Source organism: Podarcis liolepis (genome assembly GCF_965112155.1).
Source record: "Podarcis liolepis genome assembly, chromosome: 1".
Classification (NCBI taxonomy): Eukaryota; Metazoa; Chordata; class Lepidosauria; order Squamata; family Lacertidae; genus Podarcis; species Podarcis liolepis.
The window spans coordinates 10,678,353-10,691,387 of record NC_139554.1 but is presented as its reverse complement, the minus strand read 5'-3'; the positions used below and the strand labels follow the sequence as shown (position 1 = coordinate 10,691,387).

Below are 13,035 nucleotides of genomic sequence, written 5' to 3'. Positions count from 1 at the left end.
TGAGCTCCCATCGCTCAGTCCCTGCTCCTGCCAACCTAGCAGTTAGAAAGCACGGCAAAGTGCAAGTAGATAAATAGGTACCGCTCCGGCGGGAAGGTAAACGGCGTTTCCGTGCGCTGCTCTGGTTCGCCAGAAGTGGCTTAGTCATGCTGGCCACATGACCCGGAAGCTATACGCTGGCTCTCTCCGCCAATAAAGCGAGATGAGCACTGCAACCCCAGAGTCGGTCACGACTGGACCCAATGGTCAGGGGTCCCTTTACCTTTTTATTTTGTAGCTACAATAAAGAGCCGTACTGTATAAGTTAGATGCTGCTGCAGCCAAGTGGCTCATGAATGGAAGAAAAAGATGGCAAAAGAATGGAAGAAAAAGATGAAGAAATGGAAAAGGAATATTGGGGCGGGCGAGGGGGGGAGCTCACTTTGAATTTAAAACATTAAAGCATTCTTTGGAATGCTGGTGCCACTGCTAAGCTAAAGTATTTGGCCCAAAAATTTTTTAGTGTTTTGGGTGGGGAGGAAGAATACCCCCAACCAAAAACTGGACTAATCTTCAGGGGATGGGTGCAACCAAAGAACTTTTGGGCGATGGGGTGGGTGGGTGTTTCCATTCTAAAAACAAAAATGCCGGAGGGGACTTTGCTGCCCTCAGCAGACTTACAGCATTCCCTTTGTAATTATGGGCAGGATATCCTACTGGAATTGCGTTAACTATGTCAGTTCGCAAATGCTACAATTCTCAGAGTGAGTTTGCAGTACAGTGGTACCTCGGTTTAAGAACTTAATTCGTTCTGGAGGTCTGTTCTTAACCTGAAACTGTTCTTAACCCGAGGTACCACTTTAGCTAATGGGGCCTCCCACTGCCACAGCTGTGCGATTTCTGTTCTCATCCTGAAGCAAAGTTCTTAACCCGAGGTACTATTTCTGGGTTAGCCGAGTATGTAACCTGAAGCGTCTGTAACCCGAGGTACCACTGTAAGTCCCTTTCCCCAGGGAACTCTGAGAATTGTGGTTCTGTGCAGGGAACAGGAGTCTCCTAACAACTCTTTACCACCCTTAGTAAACTACAGTTCCCAGAATTCTTTGGGGAGGGGGAAATGCATGACTCTTTAAAGTGTTATGATAACTGCTTAAAATGTATAGTGCAGATGGGGCCGAAATCAGAAAGAAGGCTCAATAAAGGCCAGGTATAATTGAACCCCCGCAAAAGCCTTATGAAACCAAGCCAGGATGAATGCTCAAATAAACACATTGTCCAGAGGATCCCTGTGTGCCATAGTGCTGCAATTCTACGTCATGATGCTACTATGTCAATTCACAAATACAGGGTTCAGATTGGAGTCATCTGAGCTGGCAGTGAGCGAAGAGGTTCAAGGGGAAGAGCATCACATCACACCATGTGAGTTGTCTCTTTTAGTACCTTTATTTTCTCCAGGCTTTCTTCCAGCGGTGCCTTGGATTCCTTAGAGCTTAGGCCTAAGATTTTGTCTTTCAGCCTTTGCACCCAGCGGATCATATTCTGGGCAAGTTCTTCAAAATTATTTTCCTCTGCAGAAAGTACCTGGGAAATGTCAAGGCTTTTACAGGCACAGGTGAGCAGCGCCTTATACCTGTCGACAAGCTGAGGGGTTACCAGCACCACTTCCTCCTTAGATAAACCAGAGAGCCTCAAAGAACTTGCCAGCCAAGCAAGAGAATCAAATGACTCTCTGGGAGAGGAAAGAAAAACACACACACAAAAACAGATTATTTTCTTTTGCAACGTAAGGGACCATAGGTGAGAGGTAAGGCTCGTATTCTGCATGCACTACTGCAATGCACTCTACGTGGGGCCACTACAACTAATCCAGAATGCAGCAGCTAGACTGGTGACTGGGAGCGGGCACCAAGACCATATAACACCGGTCTTGAAAGACCTACACTGGCTCCCAGTACGTTTCCGAACACAGTTCAAAGTGTTGGTGCTGACCTTTAAAGCCCTAAACAGCCTCAGTCCAGTATACCTGAAGGAGTGTCTCCACCCCCATTGTTCTGCCCGGACACTGAGGTCCAGCTCCAAGGGCCTTCTGGCGGTTCCCTCACTGCGAGAAGCCAAATTACAGGGAACCAGGCAGAGGGCCTTCTCGGTAGTGGCACCCGCCCTGTGGAACGCCCTCCCACCAGATGTCAAAGAGAAAAATAACTATCAAACTTTTACAAGATATCTGAAGGCAGCCCTGTTTAGGGAAGCTTTTAATGTTTAATAGGTTATTGTATTTTAGTGTTTTGTTGGAAGCCACCCGGAGTGGCTGGGGAAACCCAGCCGGATGGGTGGGGTATAAATAATAAATTATTATTATTATTATTATTATTATTATTATTATTATTATTATTATTATTATTATGTTCAATTGTTGGCAGGTCTTGTTAAACATTTAACTCATTCAATTAACTTATTCAATGAGGGGTTTGGTGGGATTTGGGGTATATTTATCAAAAATAATTTATTCTTGGTGCTTTAAAAAACATTTTAAAATAATTGCTTCGGCTTATTCATTATGTCGTCTTTACAACTGCAGCTTCAGCCACACCCACATTTACTCTTTTTTTAAAAAAAATATTTATCAAGTTTAGGTGCTTTTTGTCATTTTTCTGGTTTGTTTGTTTTTAATTACACCCCTCTCCCAGATTTCCGGAACATTTTGCCAATTTGGCTGCCCAAATCCCAGTCTTGTCCAGGAAAATCCGGACGTATGGCAGCCCTAACTTTGGTATATTGCCCCTGGAGCATTTACCATGGGGCAAAAATGCTAGCTGCCACAGTACCAGATGTCTGCCGATACCAATCAGAATCAACAGAGGGCAACTTCATATGATCTGTTTATCCTGTATAACTGGTCAAAGCAGTGAACAAATATTTAAAAACCTAAAGGCAGGATACCTCTGTTTTAGAAGAATTTGATAAAAATGCTCCAGCTTCAGCTTCTCTACTTGATTCTCTTGCCATTTCTTTTCCTGAAGGCTTAGCCATTCCTCTAAGCTACGGAACAGATATTCAAGCCTGGGGAAAAAACATTTAAGGAAATAAATACCAGGATTACGGTACATGAGAATAATTATACAGCAATTTAAGGCAAATGCTGTGAAAGGGTCTTGCTCCCAGTACCAGCTTTTAAGGTAACAAGTCCAGACCACTCTATTTGTCTAGATCTTTAATGGTGGATCTGGTTTCTGCATCTAGATCAAGGGAAGTAATAGTGCCACTGTATTCTGCTCTGGTCAGACCTCACCTGGAGTACTGTGTCCAGTTCTGGGCACCACAGTTCAAGAAGGACACTGACAAACTGGAACGTGTCCAGAGGAGGGCAACCAAAATGGTCAAAGGCCGGAAACGATGCCTTATGAGGAACGGCTAAGGGAGCTGGGCATGTTTAGCCTGGAGAAGAGGAGGTTAAGGGGTGATATGATAGCCATGTTCAAATATATAAAAGGATGTCACATAGAGGAGGGAGAAAGGTTGTTTTCTGCTGCTCCAGAGAAGCGGACACGGAGCAATGGAGCCAAACTACAAGAAAGAAGATTCCACCTAAACATTAGGAAGAACTTCCTGACAGTAAGAGCTGTTTGACAGTTTTCTTCCACTATTGCTTTTCACAGTTATAGTTTTCATGTTGCATTGCTTACAAAAGAGAGGGCAAAGCAGGATTGACTGTGGATGATTTCACAGAATCATGGAATTTGTAGAGCTGGAAGAGACCAGGTCCAACCCCCTGCGATACAGGAATATTTTGCCCAACGTGGGGCTCAAACCTATGACCCTGAGATCCAGAGTCTCATGCTCTACCGACTGATTTGACATAAGATTGGCAAAGATTGCTGGCTCTTAATTGCTTAACAACAACAGCAACCACTCCCTCCCCCCTTTCTTCTTCCCAAACCTTATTCTGTCTACAACACTAATTACATGTCTCACATTATAGTCATACCTTGGTTGTCAAACGCCTTGGTACTTAGACGGTTTGGCTCCCAAATGCCACAAACCCGGAAGTGAGTGTTCCGGTTTGCAGACTTTTTTTGGAAGCCGAAAGTCCGACGCAACTTCCAATTGAGTGCAGGAAGCTGCTGCAGCCAATCGGAAGCCTCACCTTTGTTTTCGAACTGTTCCGGGAGTCGAACAGACTCCCAGAACGGATTAAGTTCGACAACCAAGGTACCACTGTATACGTAACTGATATATATAAAAGACTTTGCAACCTGAGAAAAGAGACGCTGCACAAATTTTTGTAAACCAAGAAAATCTTTAAAAACCGCAACAGCAAAATGAATTGATTCCTAAAGTTATACGGCTGAGGTGGATGAAGAAAGTTTGTGGGTTTTTCAGTAGAGGTACTCAAAATCCTTTAATTCAGAGTGGTGGATCTTGGGATTCTAGCCAAAACAAACAAAGCCCAAAAGTTACTCCCCGAAAGCTGGAACCTAACCTTCCCTGGTTTGTATCTCCTTCTCTGTGCGCACGCACCCACATTTGTGGGTTTCTGTTGTTGTTGCCGTTTATTGTTATAATATTGTGTGGGTAACCTTGAAGACAAGGGATGCGGGTGGCGCTGTGGGTTAAACCACAGAGCCTAGGGCTTGCTGATCAGAAGGTCGCCGGTTCGAATCCCTGCGACGGGGTGAGCTCCTGTTGCTCGGTCCCTGCTCCTGCCAACCTAGCAGTTTGAAAGCACGTCAAAGTGCAAGTAGATAAATAGGTACCACTCCGATGGGAAGGTAAACGGCGTTTCCGTGCGCTGCTCTGGTTTGCCAGAAGCGGCTTAGTCATGCTGGCCACATGACCCGGAAGCTGTACGCCGGCTCCTTCAGCCAATAAAGCGAGATTAGTGCCGCAACCCGAGTCGGTCACAACTGGAACTAATGGTCAGGGGTCCCTTTACCTTTAACCTTGAAGACAACGTAATCTCAAGGTAGGATAGAAACGTCTCGAATAAATACATAAAAGGGCTGTTGGTGGTCCTTAAAATAAGCTGGGCCTAGTGCACTTGGCTTTCTTACCTAGCAAACTGCTGCAAAGTGACGTGGAGCTCCTTCTCCCTTCCCTGACACCGGCTGATCACGCTCTGTAGTTCTGCTTCTTGGCCCTTCATCCATCTGCTCATGTGGCTGACGTCCACTTCAGGGAAATAGCTCTCCACCTGGCTCAAGAGCGTTTTCACCTCCTGGAAAGCACTGCCTTTGCCTTCAAAGGTTAGGAAGGTCTGGACGAAAATAAACCCAATCACAAAACACAATATAGGTCTGTACGTGTGTGTGTGTGTAAAATGCTAAAATCTGTTGGCTGCTGCAGTCGTTTAGCAGGATACAAATCCCTACCCTCCGTGCCATCCAGAGGGAAATGTGAGAAGCCAAATTCAGCTGGTGCAGAATTCAGTGTCCAGGTTGCTCACAGGGGAAAGACGGTTTGAGTGCAGATCATGGCCCAACTGCGCTGGCTGCCAATTAGTTTCTAGGCCCAACTCAAAGTGCTGGTTCGGCCATATAAAGCCTTAAACAGTTCAGGACCACAATACCTCAAGGACCACCTCTCTCCATATGAACGGACTCAGACCCTGCGGTCATCATCGGAGGTCCTTCTTCATGTGCCATCTCCACAAGAGGTATGGATTGTGGCAACATGAGTAGGGCCTTTGTGGCAGTGGTTCTGTGTATGGAATGCCCTACCCAGGGAGGTTTGGCTGGCCCTATTATTATTATTAGTAGTAGTAGTACAGTGGTACCTCTGGTTGCGAACGGGATCCATTCCAGAGGCCCATTCGCAACCTGAAAAGAACACATGCGCGGGACATTATTTTGCGCGTCTGCGCATACGGCGAAACCCAGAAGTAACCCTTTCTGGTACTTCCGGGATGCAACCTGAAAACACGCAACCTGAAGCAAACATAACATGAGGTATGACTGTAGTAGTTTGTATACCACCCTTCATTCATAGATCTCAGGGCAGTTCACAACATAAAATTACAATCTAAAAACCACAAAATACATAACAAAATTACAAACAATAGCAAACCAATAGACCCACAACACATTTATGCTCTCTACATGGGGCTACCTTTGAAGGTGACCCGGAAACTACAACTAATCCAGAATGCGGCAGCTAGACTGGTGACTGGGACCGGCCGCCGAGACCACATAACACCGGTCTTGAAACTGGCTCCCAGTACGTTTCCGAGCACAATTCAAAGTATTGGTGCTGACCTTTAAAACCCTAAACGGCCTTGGTCCAGTATACCTGAAGGAGTGTCTCCACCTCCATCATTCTACCCGGACACTGAGGTCCAGCGCTGAGGGCCTTCTGGCAGTTCCCTCGCTGCGAGAAGCCAAGTTACAGGGAACCAGGCAGAGGGCCTTCTCGGTAGTGGCACCTGCCCTGTGGAACGCCCTCCCACCAGATGTCAAAGAGAAAAATAACTACCAGACTTTTAGAAGACATCTGAAGGCAGCCCTGTTCAGGGAAGCTTTTAATGTTTAATATGTTATTGTATTTTAGTGTTCTGTTGGAAGCCAGATGGGCGGGGTATAAATAATAATAATAATAATAATAATAATAATAATAATAATAATAATAATAATAATTTAAAAGGGCATCCAATGTCAATCAGCCCAAGGCCTGGTTGAAGAGAAATGTTTTTGCCTGGTGCCTTAATGTGTACAATTAAGTTGCCAGTTGAGTCTCCCCAGGAAGAGCAGTATACACCTCCAACAGATGTTGCATTGCAGCTTCCATAAGTCCTGACCCTTGGTCTTTCTGGCTGAAGCTGATGGGAACTGGAGTACAACTGGATCCCCACTCCTGCACTATGGGCTGGCTCACACATTCATGTTTATCACTCTCTGACTGTAGCAACAAAGGATGATTTGTAAATGGACCCCAAAGACTAAACACCCTGGAGAAGCATTTCCACCACCACCCAAAATCAAGCCAAGGCTTTTGACCAGGACTAAATTCTCACATTCTACATGGGCCGGAATTACACTGCATGTATACTCATACCAAACTTGCTGTCAGAGTGAGGACTGTTGCGTAGCCAAAGCAGAACCACCCACCCATAAGACAGGGGGTGTGGCAGATGAGCTACTACAGCTGGCAGACAAGCAAATAACCGTTAAGGCAGAGCTTTCCAAACTGCGTGTCACGGCACGTTAGTGTGTCAGCTGCAGCGTGTAAGTGTGTCATGTGACCTTCTCTCTGCGCTCTTCCGGGGGCTGGAAAGGGGTTAGTTTAAACCTCTGGTTTCTTGGTAAAACTGAACAACTGCGTTGCAAAATGATGGACATCTAAAAAGTATGTTACCAACATGAAAAGTTTGGAAAGCTCTGCTTTAAGAGGAGGCAGCCCTAAGGGGAAAGAGGAACCACCAACACAGCTCAAAGAGGATTAAAACAGGGTGCTGTCCAACTGTTTGAAGGCCGGTGGGGGGGGGGGGAAGGGGAGAGGAAAATCAGTACAGGACAATATCACACACACACATCAGAAAAATTAAGGAGAGGGGCACAGTAGCCCAATGAGAATGATCATGCTTGGTGTTTTTGAGTTTCTCAGGGAAGGGGGACAGAAAAATGAGGGAGAAAGATCAAAAGGAATATCATGAAAAAAGGGCACGGTTGTTGGGACACTGAACAGAAGCAGCCCATATGACAATATTTTGTTGCAAGTTCCACTTGTTAGAGTAAATGTGTGTCTGAAAAGCTAGATTAAATCTACGTGTTCAATTACCCTCTCTCCCTCTGTAGTGAAAAACTGGTGCATTGTGGCTATACAGTCATACCTCGGGTTACAGACGCTTCAGGTTGCGTTTTTTCGGGTTACGGACTGCCGAAACCCAGAAGTACCGGAACGGGTTACTTCCGGGTTTCGATGGTCGCGCATGTGCAGAAGCACCGAATCATAACCCGCCGTGCGCAGATGCGCCGCTGCGGGTTGCGAATGTGCATCCCGCTCGGATCATGTTCGCAACCTGAGCGTCCACTGTATATAGGTGCCCCCCATGCCATTTGGAGGAACACTGAACTACTGGATGCAACACCAAGTCCAAGCCTCGTGCCTTACCGCCAGCCGCTGAATTTTCTCTTCCAATATCTCTTTTGTTTCTGAGGGATCAAAACATTCCTTCAGATTTAGCCGGGTACTACTGAACCAGTCACAGAAATCCTGGCAATGGTCTGCAGAAAGAAATATATATATATATTAAAAGTGAGAAGGTGGATCTCCTAGAAGATTAGAAGGGAGAAAGAGAAGGGATATGTAAACAACTTCCACAGTGCTGCCTTAGTTGAAAGGAAGTATGACACTATGGCAGCTGTGTTAGGCTCTGCCATTTCTAGGCCTTCTCAAGCATTCAATCTAGGGAACTTCAGACATTCAAACAAACCACACTTTGTGTGATGGTTGAACCCAGCCAGTGTGTGAGTGGCTGATTAACGTAAATAAAGGGTATCTTTCCTTAGAGGAAACAGGAAGCCTCGAACATATATTTTTTAGATGTCCTTTTTATGTTGAGATTCGTAGAGACACCATTGATCCTTTGCTGAAGACGCTCGCCAATCTTTCAAACAAGCCTAAACTTAATTCTCTCCTCTTAGGCAAAGATCACAAGACGACCTGGCTGGTAGCCAGATTCTGCGCCCAGATTTGTAGGCACAGATCATCCTCTAGAATAAAATAGCTTACAAGGGAAATGCTGAAGTTGCCCTTTGGGGTGCCTCAGGGTCGATTTTTTATGGGAGCCCAAATCTCAGTTCTACGGGTGTATGTATATATCTCAATTTTAACTCATGAGCTATTGCTGCAATCTGCTCCGATTGTATATTTTATCTTTATGAACGCTGTTTTTATTGTGTTATGTTATGTCAGCTGGTCTTTGACCGTAATAAATTATCTATCTATCTAAGGATGTCTTTTTTTCTTTTTCAAGGAATCTCTAGAAGTAGTGCGTATTTTACTTACAGTTTAGGAGAGTCATAAAGTGATCCTGGAACATTTGCATCTTGGAATCAAATAGATCAGTGACGCTTTTGAGTTGTTTGTTTAATTCAACCACCTCGGGGTTCAAACAGCTTGTCTCTTTTTCAAGTAACTTCACATGGTGTTTTTGCTGAAGAATCTTCTGGTGTATCTCCTAAATTAAAATACAGAAAGAAAACAATCCTTCTTTTAAAAAATGCTGATAGTATTCATAAGCTTCCTGTCAGCGTGTTTCAGAAAGCATTGACCGGTAGGCAGCCCCAACGACCTATCAAAAATGGCCCGTGGGAGCTGGTGGCCAAATCCAGATCCTCACCTCTGCTTTATGGAAATATACTGTGAAAGGATTGGGCCCTTGTTTCTCTCCTGCCCTAGACCACTCAAAACTGCCAGTTTCTGCCTCTTTCCCTGGGCACTTATTTTCCTAACCACCCCAACTTTCTGGTGATCCGCCATTTTGTGGAATAATGTCGTTCCAGCCATGGAGCCTTCAACATTTAAGGTGTCTTTCCCTTGAAGAGGAGAATGGTGGAAATCACATTCAGCCATCTAGCCCTAAATCAAGGAATCACGCAAGGGCTTTGATTTTGGAGGACAGTCCTGCCAGTGCCATGATAGCAAGCAGTAGTAGATGGGTTTTTGTTTTTCCATTTTCTTAGTGTTGTTGCTGGTATACCTCTGCGTTGGATTTTGCCGTCGCAAGCTGCTTTTGGCTAGGCTAGGCTTGAGAAAGTGGTGTAGAAATACTTTAAAATAAATAGCTAAACAGAATCCCTGTGCTCAGAAGTGCTAGGGACAAATAACAGAGAGTAGTCATCAAATTCACAAGAAGTAATAGCTCCACTTTTCTTCTGCACCAGTCCGAACTTGTGTGGAGTCCTGTGTCCAGTTCTGGGTGGCACTTTTAAGAAGGATTTCCCAGAAGGAAATGAAAACAGGTTCAGAGGAGGAGCAGCAAGGATGTTCGAGGGTATCCTAAGAAGAAAGGCTGAAGAAATTATACATGACTAAGCCATTTCTCACCTTCTCACCCCTTGCCTTTTCCTGTAAGACCTATTGCAGTCGTTAAGAGTCGTCAACAGGCTCATCTCAGCTATCTGCCAATCTCCCATTCCCACCACCCTTCTGAGTAATACCCCTCCCCACCTTCTCACTATATAGAAGGATCTGGCAACTTCTGTTTCAGTGTATCTGAAGAAGTGTGCATGCACACGAAAGCTCATACCAAGAACTAACTTAGTTGGTCTTTAGGGTGCTACTGGAAGGAATTTTTTTATTTTGAAGAAATTATGTTTAACGAAGAAACAGAGCGGGGGAGGAATATGACAGAAGTCTTTGAGTGTCTAAAGTGCTCTCACTAGGGATGTACAAATCTGTCAATTGGATTTATTTCAGTATTTTGTTTTTCAAGTCTTTTGTTCAGTTCCCCACATTTCCATATCAGTTTGCAATTTTTATTTTATTTTTTAAAGTCCTCATGAGAATTCATCAGCATTTGAGTGTGAATTTCTCCTTTTGGTACGCTATTTCGCCTAATAATACATTTTTGCAAAACGCATTTTTCCTAATATAATGCAGGGAAAAGGAAGGGGAAGTTCTGCTGTGCAAGAAGAAGTCTGCCACACAAGTGGAACAATAGTATAAATATATCATCCTTTGGCCCTGCTCCCAAACCTGTTAAATCTGTGCCAGCCCTATAAATCCTTAGATTCCTTTGTTAGCATTAGAGAAGTTCTGAATACAGTTCGGAAGGCAGCCAGGTGTTAACCAAAGAAGAGTGAGAGACAGAGCAGGTGTTTGTGTGTTTTTAGAATACCTCCAATTTAGCAAAAATCCCCAAGGTGTTAGAAGGAGACAATGATCTGAGAAGCGATTCTGTCATTCCAATCTGCGTCTTGGCCAGGTCAAGATCTTCTTTCAGTTCAGCTGTGTTGCCATTGAGTTCAGTGGGTATTGACTGGTTCGGTAAGTGCTTTATTATTAGCTCCATTTTGTTCAAAAGAGACGATTTGATGACCTGGAAAAGGGGGGAAACAGAGGACTTGCATAAGAAGATAAAAAGAGCCCGGCTGGACCGTCTAGCCCAAGCATCGTCACAGCAACCGACCTGGTGCCTGCAGGAAACTCACACGCAGGACCTGAGCACAAGAACAACGGTCCCCTCCTGTGGTTCCCAGCAATGAGCATTCAGAAACATTACTGCCTCCAACTGTGGAGGGGGAGCATAGCGAGCAGCCACTGGTAGCCTTACCCTCCATGAATCTGTATAATCCACTTGTAAAGCCAGCCAAGTTGGTGGCCATTGCTGAGGAGATTTCACCCCTCCCATACCCAAGAATCTCCTGATGATCTCCTGATGGTCTCTGCTGACTCTCCAGAGAGGAGGAGGCGTGTCCTGCCTATCTACTTATTCTGCCCAGCAACATATCAGTGTGTGAGTGTGTGTGTGTGAGTGAGAGACAGTCAGTCAGTGTATCGGAGAAAGTGAGAGTGTTAGAGATTCTAGAGATAAGATTGCTGCTAAGAGCAGCTGCAGACTCTCAGTGTAGCATTGATTTATGCTTAGAATATTCAGCTCTGTATATAGTATTGTATCATAGTTGTAGTTACAGAATAAAAGGAAGATATTCTACAGAGCTGCTCTCCGAGTGGTTTATACTCTGCAAGACTCTGCTGCGCAACGACTGTATTATTGAGACAGTGAATCCGGTGCTCTCAGCTCTAAGCTGTGAGTCCACAGCACTGTGACCTGTTCCTGTGAGAAAGGAGGTCTCTGGCGGTGCTTCCCAGCTCGCCTAGCCCAGTCGGGGTTGAGGTGCATGAGTCCAGTTGGTGCACTGGCTCTAGGGCAATGCTGACAATTGCTGAATCCAGTGGGAGGGAGTTCCGCAGGAGAACTACCGTACTTTTCAGTGTATAAGACGAGGTGGTTTTTTTACTGTAAAATAATGATCAAAATCGGGGGTCGTCTTATACACGGATAGTGCAGGTGGGGGGGTGGGGGACTGGTCACAGCCGCTAGCAGGAGCTTGTCAGTGACGATGTTGTGTGTGATTGGTGGCTGCGGCAAGGTCTGATTTGAATTTGCTCTTGCTCCTGCAATTGGGGGTGCGATTGCCAGCAAAAAGCTCGACTCTGGGCCATCTCCCCCCGCCCCCATTTTCTTAAATTGGAGTACCCAAAAATAGGGGGTGTCTTATACACAGTTGTGTGTTATACATGGAAAAATACAGTATGCACTGTGTGAAGGAGCAGAGAGAGAGAGAGAAGTTCTGATACACATGTAGATGTCCTTTTGCCAAGGAGACAATTTCACTGGGTAAAACCCTAAGTATATTTACTAGTGCTCTTTTGCATTTCTTCATAAGCACAGGTAGAAAAAGAAGGTTGCAATCGTTTCTCCCCTTCTCAACACCAATCCCCCTGGTGGCAGGCATCCTATCTATATCGATACATAACCTCCTGACGAATCGTGATCGCAATGATAGCCCCCCTCTCCCTTTCACCTGCAATTCAAGTGGGGTCTCGTAGCCATTGAGGAGATACTGAATTTCATCCACCTTTGCATCAAACTCCTCTAGATTCTTTTGTTGGGACTTCAAGCCAGCCTACAAAGAAAGAGGGCGAAATTGTCTCACGGGCCAAACAAGTTTTAACTTTTGTTCCGCAGGTTAGAAACGAACGACCACACGGATCGCTTATAAATCTTTCGAGACACTGAACAGATTTCCACTGGGCACGAAGTTGAAGAATCACAGATAAAAAGAGAACAAGCTCACGAGAGACAACGGAGCGCATCTCTGAACTGCTCCAAACTGCTGGAGAATCACAGCGCCTGCTGTGGATGCAGAGACCAGGAACTTGTAACTGATGCCTCCCGTGTTGCTTTTGCTGTGCTGGCAGCACCAAAGTGACCTGTTCAGGGAACAAGCCTCGGCCGTGTGCATGGAGTTCCTGGGCTGCCTGGATGACAAGACCCACCCCCTCTTGGCCTTGTGGTCCAAAGGAAAGCAGAACAACATGTTTGGCACCAGCTGG

At 45.3% G+C, this 13,035-nt stretch overlaps 1 protein-coding gene across 1 annotated transcript in view; it reads right to left on the bottom strand.

The window, feature by feature from the left end:
• Positions 1–13,035, bottom strand: part of SYNE2 (spectrin repeat containing nuclear envelope protein 2) — a 258,420-nt gene that overhangs the window by 161,817 nt on the left and 83,568 nt on the right. Inside the window, exons 33-39 of the mRNA XM_083516520.1 lie at positions 12,504–12,605; positions 10,814–11,014; positions 8,980–9,151; positions 8,083–8,195; positions 5,031–5,233; positions 2,920–3,039; positions 1,420–1,708 (exon numbers count right to left, since the gene is read on the bottom strand). Of these exons, the coding sequence (XP_083372646.1) occupies positions 1,420–1,708; positions 2,920–3,039; positions 5,031–5,233; positions 8,083–8,195; positions 8,980–9,151; positions 10,814–11,014; positions 12,504–12,605 (1,200 nt within the window). The remainder of the gene's footprint in view (positions 1–1,419; positions 1,709–2,919; positions 3,040–5,030; positions 5,234–8,082; positions 8,196–8,979; positions 9,152–10,813; positions 11,015–12,503; positions 12,606–13,035) is intronic.